The 15,093-nt window shown below is 43.7% G+C and overlaps 1 protein-coding gene across 8 annotated transcripts in view; it reads right to left on the bottom strand.

Annotated features, from left to right (window-relative positions):
- TTLL7 (tubulin tyrosine ligase like 7) overlaps positions 1 to 15,093 on the bottom strand; it is a 174,080-nt gene that overhangs the window by 30,672 nt on the left and 128,315 nt on the right. For 5 of the 8 annotated variants that reach the window (XM_072127476.1, XM_072127473.1, XM_072127474.1 and 2 more), the window contains exon 15: positions 6,573 to 6,765. In XM_072127476.1, coding sequence (XP_071983577.1) covers positions 6,573 to 6,765 — 193 coding nt within the window. The remainder of the gene's footprint in view (positions 1 to 6,572; positions 6,766 to 15,093) is intronic. The other 3 variants (XM_072127475.1, XM_072127479.1, XM_072127478.1) reach the window with 1 other exon arrangement.

The following is a 15,093-nucleotide window of genomic DNA, read 5'->3' on the forward strand; positions in this document are numbered from 1 at the left end:
CGTGATTAGAAGCCGAGTATGGATTTAGTCAATTGTGTTAGAAAAATGCAGAACATAAATTATTAACTAAATCGGCCCAGATTGTAGATCTAAACACAACATTGGGGCTCATTTACTAAGGGTCGCAGATCGCACTTTTGTCAGACTGTTCGTGTTTTTTGGGGATTACACGGCTCGGACAGGTATTTGCACTGGGATTGTGTGGCGCACGGTCGGATTGTGGCACAGCTGCGCTGGCTTCCATGCGTCACAAATTGAGGGCATGCCTTCGGATGATCCGACCAATTCGTACTGAGCGCAGGATTTAACTTGTTGTGTCGCAATCCCAAGCACTTACATGCACCAGGAAGAAGATGGTGAACTCTGTCGGACCTGAGCGGGGAAGCGACACATGCAGGATATCGGGCGCACAATCTTAGTGAATCGCGGCACAGTGTATGATCGTCGGACAATGCATTTTCGGTGAACTCTTCGGACCAGGTAAGTAAATGTGCCTCATTGGGGGTCATTTACCGATTCGCGTTTTCCTGACGTGTTACCTGAATATTTCCGATTTGCGCCGATTTCCCCTGAATTGCCCCGGGATTTTGGCGCACGCGATCGTATTGTGGCGCATCGGCGCTGGCATGCACGCAACGGAAATCGGGGGGCGTGGCTGAACAAAAACCCGACGCATTCGGAAAAACCGCCACATTTAAAACAAAAAATCTGTCGCAGACCTTGCACTTACCTTCACTCAGCCCGAGCCGGTGAACTCCAGCGCGTTCCGATGCTTTTCAGCGCTGCAGAGCCAACTGGTGGACGACGGAGGAACTACCTTAATAAATCCCGGCCGGACCCGAATCCAGCACAGAGAACGCGCCGCTGGATCGCGAATGGACCGGGTAAGTAAATCTGCCCCATTGTGTTAAAAAGTGACATTTACTGCACTACAGCAGGACACACCAATTATGGGATAAATATCTACTTAAAAGGTTTAATTGCATGGAGACTGAATATGCTGCAAGACTATAACAATGAGAAGAGGCAGTTATCATAGAAAATGAGAAAGAGAAACTAATAAAAATACAGGACCCGGGAGCTCTGAATCTAAAGGTACAAAGTGATAATTCTGTCCAGATGATGAGCAACTTGTACGAGTAATGGGAGAGTATAGAGAGATGTATGAAACTGTATCCAGGCTGGTATCTGAGCCTGGTGTATATAGGGGTCACACGCGGTCCCTATTATCCAGGGGGTCTAGAGGAACCCTCTTCCCCATCGGTCTCTTGCGTGAATAAGTGCATGCGGCTTCCTTACAATAGGAGTTAGGAGTTTTCTGCTATGGTGCATACTATGTCCTGATGTTGCCTGCCATACGGATCATGTAAAGGTGCTCCATACATGGACCTCACGATTCTCTAGCTCCGTGGTGTCCATAGTGCCTTGATCGGCACGGGTTTTACTGCCCAGCTAATACAGATGCAATAATGTTAGTATTATTCCTGTTCACTCAGGTGAGTGATCTGCTTTGTGGTTTACTAATATAAAGGTGAGTAGAGGACATTGACCGGTGAAGCACAATAAAGGGCAACCACTTGCCCAGAAGCCATTTTTTTGGTGTTCAAAGCAAGTGAGTGATCTGGTACCATGCGTTGGAGTCCATGGAAAGAATTCTAGTGATTTGGTGCAGCACAAGAGAAGTCATAATAATAAAACAGAGACATTGTGATGAGGAAGGCTAATAATCGCGGTCAAAGAGAGAACAGGGATGAGAATACAATGGCACAAAGAACTTAAAACCACTTGACAAAGATGAGAGATAGTGATAGCTAGATGCTTGGGGCCAATAAACCATCTTCTAATCAGCACAAAGTAGTCTAAAGATCCAGAAATATAAAATATAAAAGCTCGGCCTGAATAACTAATAACAGGATTTAGAGTGTCACACATCTCCGGCTCTGGATGAGATAAATGGCGCTGGCTGTGTTTGTGTACATTGTTACGCTTCATTTCATGTGCTAAGGGTCGTGGCTGATTAATGGACACCGGGATGCCGGCTGTAAGAAGGATGGGAGCTGAAATGTGAGTCTAAATTATGCAAATATATGCAAATCTATTTCTGGATACAGTATATGTGACAGATACAATGTATCCTTTAAAGGTCTTCCTAAAATTCTTTACCCTTGTATTATTCAATAGGTTCTAATCCCAGATAAGTCATGTTATCATTGTCTTCTGTCCATAACTCAACTGTTTACAGGCAGTCCCTGGTTACGTACAAGGTTCTGTGGGTTTGTTCTTAAGTGGAGTTTGTATGCAAGTCAGAAGTGTATATTTTATAATTGTACCTCCAGACAGAATTTTTTTGGTCTCTGTGACAATTGGATTTTAAAAATGTTGGGTTGTCATAAGAAGCAGGATTAACACTAAAGCTTCATTACAGACGCCAGTGATAACTGTTATAGCTGATTATTGTAGTCTGGAGCTAAAGTACAATAATTACCAACATCCAGAGGTCCGTTTGTAACTAGGGGTCGTCTGTAAGTCGGATGTTCTTAAGTGGAGCAGGTATCCTGGCGCTAGATCCAGTAAGTTCCCTTACTCCCCCTTCGTATGACGTAGTATCCGATCTTACTAACATAGAGACATCATCTACTAACCATGATTTTCCTGACTTTGTATATGGACATTCTTGGGGGACCGTCCCTGATTCTATTGTTTCACATAACAATAATGGGTTAACTGACTCTGTTAAATCTAACAATATCATCAATTTGACTAATCTATCATTATCTGAAGACTGCATATCATTACTAACTAAAGGTCTTAATTTTTCGATCACCAACAAGTTTGATACTGTCCAATTTGATATTGATTTGTATAAAAGCATTCGCAAAATTAATTTATTTAAGTTCTTCCAGGACCATAGTGGTGCCAGTCACGTACCTAGAGAGGGTGAGATTCCTGTAACAGTTGGCCCCCTGGGTTTCTCTCCCCCGGGCAGCTCCTCCTCTCTAGATATGGAAGTTATTGAGAACCTCATAGATCTTGAGGACCTTACTCCTGAGCAAAACTCTACTAACGATGTCGATTTAGAAATTGAGGCTTTCAAAAAAGGTGCCAAGTCTACGTTTTGTCCCCCCCTGTCTGCTGGTTCTCCTCTTGACATTTTTTACCAACGTGTCAAGGAGGATGTAAAAGCTCTTATTTATCCCACCAACCCCCAGAACCTATCGGCTGGTGAAATTTCTGCTCTCCGTTGGCTTCAGTCTCTGGAGGAGTATATTTTCAAACCAGCAGACAAGGGGGGCAACGTGGTCATTATGACCAGAGAATACTATAGAAATGAGGCATTAAGACAGTTGGGGGATCTTGATACCTATACTCCCTTGGATCACAATCCCACTATTAAATATCAGGCACTCCTCCGCACATTTTTACGTCGTAGTGTCGAAGTGGGGGTTTTGTCTGAACACACTGCCACTAAATTACTACCGTTATGTCCCAAATACCCGGTTTGGTATTTTTTACCCAAAGTCCACAAGTCTTTGTCTACCCCTCCTGGTCGTCCGATTGTGGCAGGGATCGGTTCTCTAACCGAACCCCTGTCACAATATCTCGACTGGCTTCTCCGCCCCCTTTTACTTGGAGTACCCTCATATCTTAAGGATACCAACTCCTTTCTAAAAATAATAAAGGATTTTCATTGGAAGGAGGGCTATGCCCTAGCATCAATTGACGTAGAAAGTCTTTATACCCGCATCCCACAGGACCAGGGAGTCCAATGCATACATGACATCTTGGTAAACGCACAAAAGAATCCTCATTACGTAGAATTTGTGTGTGAAAGCCTACGATTTGTATTGTCCCATAACGCCTTCATGTTCGATGACAGATGGTTTGTCCAGAGAACTGGTACCGCAATGGGTACCCCCGTTGCGTGTACCTTTGCTAATTTGTTTCTCGCATGTTTCGAGAACCGGTACATCTTTTCTCTGGACAACCCCTTTGTCTCGAACATGAAGGCCTTTTATCGTTATGTGGACGACATTTTCATTGTATGGGAGGGTTCCCGGGAATTATTTTTTGAGTTTGTTGATTATCTCAACACCAAAAACAGTATGGGCATGCGCTTTACTGCAGTATTTGGGGACAAGACTCTTGATTTTCTGGACGTAGGGGTCTTCGAAGTGGAGGGGGAGCTCTGTACTACCACCTTCCGTAAAAAAACAGCCACCAACTCCCTCCTCCACTTCGATAGCTTCCACCCCGCACACACTAAAAATGGACTACCTTATAGCCAATTCTTACGGCTTCGGAGGATAAATAGTGACAATACACGATTCGAGAGACAGGCGGAGGAGCTAAAAAGTAGGCTTTTAGCCAGAGGATACCCGGAAAAAATATTGAGAGAAGCATATACTAAGGTCATGAAAAAATCCCAAGAGGAGTTATTGCGAGTTAACAATGTGAATAGGACCAATGGAAGGGAGGAGGATAAGACTAAGGGGAGAAAGTTTACATTTTCTTTTGAATTCAACCCCTGTGAGAACCTCATTCGCCAAGCTATAAGGAAAAACTGGGGTATCCTCAAACAGGACCCACAATTGAGGGAGGCAGTCACTGAACGTCCTTGTGTATCCTTTAGACGTTGCCCCACGGTTAGAAAAGCTCTTGTACGGAGCCGGTTTTCCACCTCACATTCCACCTGGTTAGAGAGGGGCATCCCTAAAGGCAACTATAAATGTGGAAACTGCAAATTTTGTGCGTACAATGGCCAACTTAAAGTTATTCAGTTTGGGGGTGTCACCCAGAAAGTAGATTCCTTTATCTCTTGTAAATCCACTTACATAGTATACATAGTGTTCTGTCCCTGTGGGTGTTTTTACATCGGGAAAACTATACGCAGACTTTATGTAAGATTTCGAGAGCACTATAAATCTGTTAGTTCAGGAGAGGGGTGCCCTAGACTTATCGAGCATATCAGAAACCATCATGGAGGGGACCCTGAAGTCTTAAAATTTGCTGGTATTCTATCGGTCAAAATGGACCCCCTTGGAGGAGACAGAAATCGAGAGTTACTCAGACAAGAGAGCAAATGTATTATTAAATTCAATGCCATGGGGAGACTAGGGATGAATGACAAAAATGATTACAGTGTGTTTCTCTAATTATCCCTTACACATTAAAGTAAATGCTTGATGATATTTATGGTATAGACATATTGAGGACATGCGATATATATGATTTCAGTATGTTCCACTGTTTGCCCTGTCCGTTTCAAGTACGAGCCATCACGTTCTTATTTCAGTTGTGACAGATCTTCGATACACCACGGGTAACGAATTAGAGAAGATTAAAATAGATATAGAAAGTAGGTTTCTGTAGAGTTATGCCTGTTATAGTTGTTTTTAGCTAACACTTACTGTGTTTTTAACGTTCGTTTGTACGCTATGTCTATAACTTTTAACGGCAACATATGTTTACACTGTTCCCTTGACTACATCCGCCGGCGTCCACGCATATATTGTGCGAGTCGGGGGCGGATGACGTCAACGGTTTGAGAAAGCGCTAGCAAGCGCGAAACGGCCCGTCGCCAGGCCCCGCTACTTCCCTGTACCCTGCACCTACAATAAAGGACTTGTTTTGCACGCTACGGTGAGTGCCGCTTTTTCTTCTTGCATTTGGTCTCTATGGATTGTCTTTTCTTCAGCTGAGCACCACCGCTTGGTCCGTCTACTGGGACTCCCCATATTAGGACATACCACCGTAAGGCAGCCTACTCCTGGGACTCTACAAATTTTGGATTGTGCCCAGCAACCTCTTCTATTGTTTATAAGTGGAGGACCGCCTGTACTTGGATCTGGTGTTGTTAGTGGTAAGTCACCAGACCCAAACAGTGCCGCCTCCATAGTGCTGTAGTGTCAACATTGTGGAGAACCCCCAATTTATTACAAGGGACTTTCCATAAAAGTTTATTTTCTAAGGAGTGGGGTTTGGAACATTTAAAATTCAATAAAACAAAAAGGCTTTAACAGGGGCGGGTGTCGAGGGTGGGTGCGGTGGGCGGGGAAGGGGCTGATGTGGGGTGTTCCTGCGTCTTGATGTATCTGGCCGTGACGGAGCAGTGGCAGGGCTGTCATGTGCTGGACACGAGCACTGGCATATGATAAATAACCCCAATATAGCGTATATATGCATCATATACTATACCTACACACATACAGCATGTACAAAGTATATGCATACACACATACAGTATACATACAGTATATATATATACACAGATACATACATGCAGTTTGGTGTGCGGTACAGAGGCTGGATGTGCGGACACATATATATGATATCGTGTAGATTTCACCCCATTAGAGGGTCTCTCTCTGTAGTGTGGGGTCTCGTTGACTAATATGATCTATATGGGATAATGGCTGAACAGAATATACCACTTTGTTCCAAAAGTGACTACCACTTATCTGAACAAAGAAGCTGGGCAACAAAAAATGTAAAATTTGGAAGTGGACGCAGTATTTTTAGGGTGCTCCACCGTCCTAAACACCCCTGTTATCAACCACTGTGTGACTAGTTACCAGATCTGTACGTACTGGACCTCTCCAATGACTTCAACTTCTGCTCATCCAGGTCGTAGGAGACTTTCTTCTCTTTCACCAGTTTCTCCTCCTCGCTGTCAGAGCTGCTGTCACCCCCGGTGCTGCTGCTGTTAGAGCTACTGTAACTTTTCTTCTTCGAGGTCTGCGTACATTCTGGCATGGACGACAACGTCTGCAACATAAAGAATCCTATTTACAGGACAGGAATTAAGAGCAGATATGAGAAGATGTCCATCTCTGAGGGGGTTTCACAGTTTAACGTTTGCAAAAATCAATATGGCATTCAGAGATATAGAATATGAAGGTATAGTCCTATGCCGGCCCCCTGCTCCAGGCCAAATCAGTCTCAAACTGCAACCATCAACAATTAGACAAGTACTGGGATTGCCTGCCTTTAATATACCAATGACCTATCCTCAGGGTACCGATGACCTATCCTCAGGGTACCGATGACCTATCCTCAGGGTACCGATGACCTATCCTCAGGGTACCGATGACCTATCCTCAGGGTACCAATGACCTATCCTCAGGGTACCAATGACCTATCCTCAGGGTACCGATGACCTATCCTTAGGGTACCGACGACCTATCCTCAGGGTACCGACGACCTATCCTCAGGGTACCGATGACCTATCCTTAGGGTACCGATGACCTATCCTCAGGGTACCGATGACCTATCCTTAGGGTACCGATGACCTATCCTCAGGGTACCGATGACCTATCCTCAGGGTACCAATGACCTATCCTCAGGATACCTATGACCTATCCTCAGGATACCGATGACCTATCCTCAGGATACCGATGACCTATCCTTAGGGTACTAATGACCTATCCTTAGAGTACCGATGACCTATCCTTAGGGTACCGATGACTTATCCTTGGGAGCTCTCCACCTCCTGGACAGTCACTACTCCCATTTGATGCTGTGATACTTGGATGTACACTCGCCGCTAGGTGACCTGTAATGTACACCAGGGATTTGACTTACCTACCTATTATGCCTTATCATTTACACTTAGATATAGATTCTTTGTGTCTTTCCTTGGTAGTGTTCACCATATCTTACAGTGGCTTGATGTTATTCAGTTTTTGGATATAGGCATTATCTCTTCCATTTGACTCTAGGGTGGTGTAAGCCATATTTTGTGGGTACTTTTTGTACTATTTTAACTGTTTTTATATTCTATCGTTGTAGAATTTTGTAGAACCTCAATAAACTAATATGTATTTATTGTTTAGCCTTTATGACACACAGTTTTTCTTCTGTCTTTGTTCTATCCTTAGGGTAGGTCATCAATATCAGATACCCAACACTCAGACCCACATCAATCAGATTTCAATTTCCATAGCAACCATAGAAATGAGGCAGAGGTATACAGTATAGTGGTCGGCTGTGGGAATTGCAACTGAGCTCAAATTCACTTCAATAGAATCGGGGCAACAGATGACTGCATGGACACTACACAGAAAACAGAGTTAGACTTTTGATCCGGTTCTCTATGTGTCAGGCATACCTGATCGTTGAGTCGTGGACTCAATTAATTGATTACTGTCCCTTTAAGGAGTATTTTTTTAAGACAAAGAGGAAGCATTTCTCTTACACATAAGATGAGTCTTACTGGGCATCCGTCTTTTCTTAGTGAGCTGGATCTTTAGGGTCCACTCAATGAAAAGAGTGGCTCTTCTGGCTACTGAACAGTAGCCAAGTATTTATTACAAAGTGCCAGCACAGCAATTTAAGCAGTAATTTATTCTCCTTGTTCATTGACAACTTTCAATCGTTCAGCCTCCCAAGGACACCAACGCAGTTGAAAGGAGGAGGGCAAATTCATCTATCATTGTAGGAAGATTCTGCAGGCAGATTCTTTGAGTTCTGTCTGGTGAACTTCATGCTGGGGTGACGGCCTGGGTGCCCACAGAAAGGGCTCAGAGTGCCGCCTCTGGCAACAGTGCCATAGGTTCGCCATCACTGATATAGGGAGTCTCCATTCAGGGGCGGAGTCAGCTACAAAGGGGCTGGATTAAACAAACCACCGGTTTACTGTCGGGAGGCGACCAGTGTAGGGTTATTGTATAAGAAAAAGAGAGAAGGGCGAGTCAGGTTGAGGAGGAGGAGAGACCCCAATAAAGGTCACATGTCCAGTCCTTCTGTCTGTTGTCCTGCCTGGCCCACCCCTCTTTATTGTAATCTAAGGGAAATGGCTCACCGGCTCAGCTCTCAGACGGGAGCCGCCTCCCATTGTCCACTAAGAAGGGCCGGTTCTCAGATAGAAGCAACCTATCACTGCTAGCAATAGAGCAGCTCACTGTGGTGTCAGATTACAAAGAAGTCTATGGAGTGGGGACGGTGAAAAGTGAGTCACAGCAGCTAGGTCTCCTCCAACCAGGACTACAAATGGCAAATACAAACTGCAGACCTGAAAACTATTAGAAGATGAATATTACAAGGCACGTTATATCCAGAAACAGTGTTCTTACTCATGAAGACACACTGGACTATGGATTTCTGTAGAGTTTGTTGGATGGCTATGCTTTTAGCTAATTTTGCATTAAAATGGGGCATTTTTAATCCCAATATCCAAATTTCCCCGGATTTTTTGAAAGTCAAAAAGGACAATGTCTCTCGAAAACCATAGGAAATACATGTCTTATTCCATAGAGAATGGAGGAAAAGCAGCAAAACATCAATGAACTCAAAAATTCTCCCAAGCGAGCCGACTAGATGGTGGAAGAGCGAGTCCTGAGATGGGGGTCTCAGAATAACCCCTCACATCTGAATTGTTAGCTGTGTCGTCTCTACGTGGAGATTCATTAGTATTCCGCTCACTCGCCAGGAGGGGAGAGGAGAATATGGCTTATACATGATTAGCGCCATTTCACAACCATTTAATAACCATTAAACGACTAAAGTGTTCTCAGCAGGTTACTAAACCTGCTTCAGTCATGGATGAACTTCCAGTGAATAGACTGGATTGTAAAAACATCAAAAAAACACGGAGACAGGAACGCCGGCAGCTCCGCTGAATTATTACCGCCTTTGATTGATGGCTCCTGTTACTATTCCTGTCCGAGGCGTTCGCACGGTTTCCACAAAACAGGAGCACTCAGCTAAAGGCTGTTTAATTGACCAAAGTCAACATCTCCACACTAAAAAGACACCTTAGCAATCACAATTTTACCTTAAATCTATCATGTTATATCCGATTTCACCAGTCATACGCTCTGACATCGCCAACGCAGACAACTGGATTAGCGCCTTGTCAGAGGACGATACTGTAGTCATGGTTCTCGCAGACTAGGCTAATGCTGTTATGTAGGTCTACGGGGTCTGGAAATATTGGGGAATCACTGCTTGTCTTCATGCAATGGTAAATGTCAGGACATGCCGGGAGCTGTAATTTCGTAGAAGATGGAGAGTCATGGGTTGACAATAATATTTTAAACTTTTACGTTATGGAGTTTACTTATTTACTCCCCACATTTGAAAAGACATAATTTTTGTAAAAAAAATTCATTAACAGAGCCATATGTGGGCTTGTTTTCTGCAGGACACACTGTACTTCCTAGTGGCAGTATTTAAAGCACTGTCTGGACTTAAGGTCAGTGAACCTCCTGGACCACCGCGGGGGATGGTACTAGCCGACACCTGGGACCGGAGTCTAAGTGGCACCTGGTCTTCACCAGAGCCACCGCAAAGCGGAATGGTCTTCCTTCGGCAGGATACCACCAAGTCGTTCCACAGGTGCGTCTAGCCCGCGGTGGCAATCAAGGTCGAAGTACAGAATCAGCGGACATTCTCAGAGTCGGGCACAAGCAGGCAGGGCAGAGATGCAGAGGTCAGGTCCAGTGTAACAACTGGAGATCAATGCAGAGACAAGGAACGGGAACAAGGAACAACGCAGGGAGACTTTCACTAAAGCTATGAGCTCAAAGATTCGGCAGGGGAAATGGCAGCCGCTGGTTTAAATAGGAACCCAGAAGTGGGCAGCGCCAATTAGTGGTGCGCTGGCCCTTTAAATCTTTGAGTGCCGGAACGCACAAGCCCTAGGGAGCGGGGACACGCAGCCTAGCCGGGACAGGAGCAGGGTCGTGGAGAGGTAAATGAGGGCCAGGGGTGCCGCCACGGAGAGGGGCACGGGTGTGTCTGCGAACCAAGGCATGGATCGCAGGGACATCAGTGACAAGCACTTTACCTCATGTTTTTTGTAATGTGTAAGTGTGTGTGTGGGGGGGGGGGGCAGGTTATTAGGTAATTTACCAATATGCATCTATTACAAGTTCTGAGCCACTTTCCTGATATGTAAAGTGAAGCCTCCTGTCTTTATTTCATTAGCCATAGATTCCTGTCTATACCATGGCTGTAGATGGAGGGTCATGTGATCTCTGTCCATGAGCAATTGACCTGCCAGAACCTTAATTGTTCATGGACAGATAGAGATCACATGACCCTCCATCTGAAGCCATTTATGGTCAGGAATCTCTGGCTGATGAGGTCAAAGACAGGAGGTTTCCCTTTACATATGAAGAAAGCAGTCATGGGAACAAGGATTATCAATAGAACTTCATTACAGACGCAGAAACAATAATTTAAGATACGCTACATTATAGTATTCCATTTATCACTTTCTCAAATGTTTCTTTCCATCACCCTGTTTGTATAATATATATATCCATCACTTTTTGATGGCTCCTTAATGTGCACCTGCCTGTGACTCCATACTTGAGCCTATGGTGATTATTCTGTATTTATCATGATGATTATTCTGTATTTTAAAAACTGCAAGGACTGTCCAACACAAGTCCTCCAGAAAGGATCAGAGTTACTAATCATGATTACACAGGTTCCTGTCACATAGTTATAAATTAGGAACTGTCTCTTAAGTCTCAATGACTGCATACTTATGTACAAATGGGCTGGATAATCAGGGTGCCCCCCACAACTTAAAGATAATTCTGTTTGAAGCTGATCATGTGATGTTGTGCTTAAAGGGAACCTGTCAGTTGAACTAACTCACACTAACTAAACATAACTTTGAAAATTGCTATTATACAGTACAACTATCCCAATATTGTTTCATAATATTCCACAGTTAATTCCTAAAGTTGACTTACCATTTATGCATATACATGTTCTTCCAGCTCAGACACCCCCTACAGCTTCCTTATTGACAAGGGGCACGCTATTTCAGCTGAACAAACTCGGTTCAGCACCCTCATTCCTCCTTCAGGAATGAGTGAGATGTTAGTTGTGTAACTCGCTGAAGAGAATTCCTGAGAGACGTGGATTGAGGGTCTTGATTTCTCTTCAGCGAGTTAGCATATCTTTCAACTTGCTCCCCACCTCAGGAGTTCTCTTCACCAAGTCACACAGCCAGCATCTCTATCAGAAAGCTTGAGGCAAGAACTGAAATGCAAGAACATGAATATACCGGACTCAAAGGAAAGACGATGACTGGACTCACTGGTTGGTGAGTCAATTTACCAATGAACTGTGGTACTTCACAGGCATGGGGAAGAACAATATAGGGATAGCTGTACCGATGTATAACATCAGTTTTTAAAGATATGTTTAGTAAGTATGGGTTAGTTTAACTGACAAGTTCCCTTAAAGCACCATGGGATTGATAGCAGAGCAAGAAAAGAAGGGGAGATTATTATGCATTTATGAACATTTTTCATTGACAAGGGGCATGCTATTACTTCAGCTGAACAAACTCGGTTCTGCAACCTTATTCCTCCTTCAGGAATGAGAGAGATGCTTGCTTTGAAACTCGCTGAAGAGAATTCCTGAGAGAGGTGGAATGAGGGACGTGATATGTCTTCATTGAGTTAGCATTTCTTTCAACTTGCTCCCTACCTCAGGAATTCTCTTCAGCAAGTCACACAGCCAGTGTCTCTATCAGAAAGCTGGAGGTGCGCCCAAGATGGAAGAACAGGAACAATGTATAATAGCAGTTTTTAAAGATATGTTGAGTAAGTGTGGGTTAGTTTAACTGACAGGTTCCCTTAAAGCACCATGGGATTGATAGCAAGGCAAAAAAAGAAGGGGAAATTATACCATTTAACATGGATACTGAATACTGCACAATCCCGGATATCATAGCATCAGAAAGCTGGAAGTGCGCCTAGGATGCAAGAACAGGAATATACCGGCTTAAAGGAAAGAAGATGATTGGACTCACTGGGGTAATTTGCATAGTTTGTGAGTCAACTTTACCAACGGACTGTGGTACTTCACAGGCATGGGGAGGAACAATATAGGGATAGTTGTACCAATGTATAATAACAGTTTTTAAAGATATGTTGAGTAAGTGTGGGTTAGTTTAACTGACAGGTTCCCTTAAAGCACCATGGGATTGATAGCAAGGCAAAAAAAGAAGGGGAAATTATACCATTTAACATGGATACTGAATACTGCACAATCATAGTGGGGAATCTACACAAATGTCAAGCAGCTTATTCTATTATTGGGACAATGAAGCCTTTTTCAGATTTTATCTGGAAATGGTTCTCTATTTCGAAAACAATTACGATCAGGGTTAATACTGGTTAGCTCGAATTAACAAAAGCTTCTCTTCATCTTTCACTAATATAAAGCCTTACACTTCTATCCATCTGCCGCATCGAACGTTAAAGTCCCTTTAAATCCCACTGCCGGATACGAGAGCGCTCGGTACATGTGCGCCGTAATGTAAATCACATTATGTTACATTTTGGTGGAAAGATAAAGGATCTGGGATAATACTAAATAAATTATTCAATCGACACACATTTCAAAAGCCGAACACATGACACATAATAAGGAAAAAAGAACAATTTCGAGCCAAGTCTGCGGTATAAGCTCAGCGTGGCGGAATTAATTCTCATTCTTGCGGAGTGCCACCTGCTGTTCGATCCGTAAAAAGACGCGCCGTGCATTAGGAAATTTAGGGAGCTGGTTATAAAGGTTAAAATCCCATACCAACAATTTTAAGTTTTTTTTTTTTTTCACTGAAAAAATAAAATTCAGGGCTTTTGTTCCGAGTTTCCGTCTCGGGGCGGCGGTGTATCAGCGGAGCTGCGGTGTCAGCTCTTTTAATGGATCTCGCGGCAGGCCCACTATGAGATGCCTAACATGTCATATTTTAAGCAGCCATATTATAATTACTGACCGATTTTCCCAGTAGATGGTTTATGGGTATTACTTGTCTTTTGTCAGGATGTTATTAACTGGAACACAGATGCTGGTGCCATATTGCAGCCGTTTCATCTTCCAATTTGTGTTGTATTTTAAATGAAGCATAAAATAGGAAAATGAGCTGGGTAAATTAGTCTGTCTGTGTTAAGGAAGAGCCGGGATATTATTATTATGAATATTTTCCATGCGTCATATTTTCTTGTTATTGAACTGAAGCAGAGAAAACACTTGGAGGCGAGTTATGAAAAAAAGAGTTAAAGGAGAGCTCCAGGCAGAGCTCTGCAGGCAGGGCTGGAGGGGGCGGAGCCTGACAACTACATTTTTAATTTGTATAGTTTTTTTATTTTTGTGCTATACAACACCCTTTTAAAGTAAATCTGCCAGCACATTTGATCACGTAGGTGATAGAAGCATACCTCCCAATTTTCATTACAGGCAAAAGAGGGACAAAAATGTTTTGCCCTAAGCCATGCCTTTTGCTCCAACCCATACTCCACCTGCAAACAGCATAATTTCCCCCTTAGTGTCTCTATCTCCCCCTCAAATTGTGTCCCTTCAGCTCCCTGACACATTGTAGCCCCTGTGATATTGTGCCCCCCATTATATTAAAACCCTCTCATATTGTGCCCACAGAAGTTCCACCTCTTATTGTGCCCCCCCCCCCAGTTTCCCCCATTTATGCCCCCTCTTATTTTGAGCTCATCAGCAGCTCCCCCTCTTTTATAATCCTCTTCTTATTTTAGCCCCCAAGCAGCTACCTTGCATTATGCCACTTATACTCATCAGCTCACAATCTTTTTTTACACCCCCAGCAACTCCCCCTTTTATTTTAGTTACCACCCCTTTAATTTTACTCTCCTCCCCCAGCAGCTCTCCCTCTTATTTTATCCTCTCACTCAGCAGCTCCCCCTCTTATTCCTCCCCCCCCCCCACGCTATAACAATAAACACATATACTTACCTTTCCCTATTCCACTGCAGCAGCTTCTCTATCCTCTCCTTCTGCTGTATGTAGCAGTGAGCAGACAGGCAGGTGACATCATCACATTGAGTCTGCAGTCTCTACTACGTTCAGCAGTAGGATAGGATGCACAGTGATAGTGCAGGGAGCTGTAATCAACTCTGTCAACGTCCGGAGGATGCTGACAGAGTTGATGTTTCGGCACATATATCGCATTGGGCACATACCTCCCGGACGGTTGGGTGGTATGGTAGAAGCAGTACAGTGAAATATTAATTTATATTCCAAGGTTGTAGCTTTTTCAAGTGCGCTGGGGGCGTATTCTCACACAACAGCTCCACAACCCCTTACCCTCTGCTCTGA

Source organism: Engystomops pustulosus, chromosome 10 (assembly GCF_040894005.1).
Source record: "Engystomops pustulosus chromosome 10, aEngPut4.maternal, whole genome shotgun sequence".
NCBI lineage: Eukaryota > Metazoa > Chordata > Amphibia > Anura > Leptodactylidae > Engystomops > Engystomops pustulosus.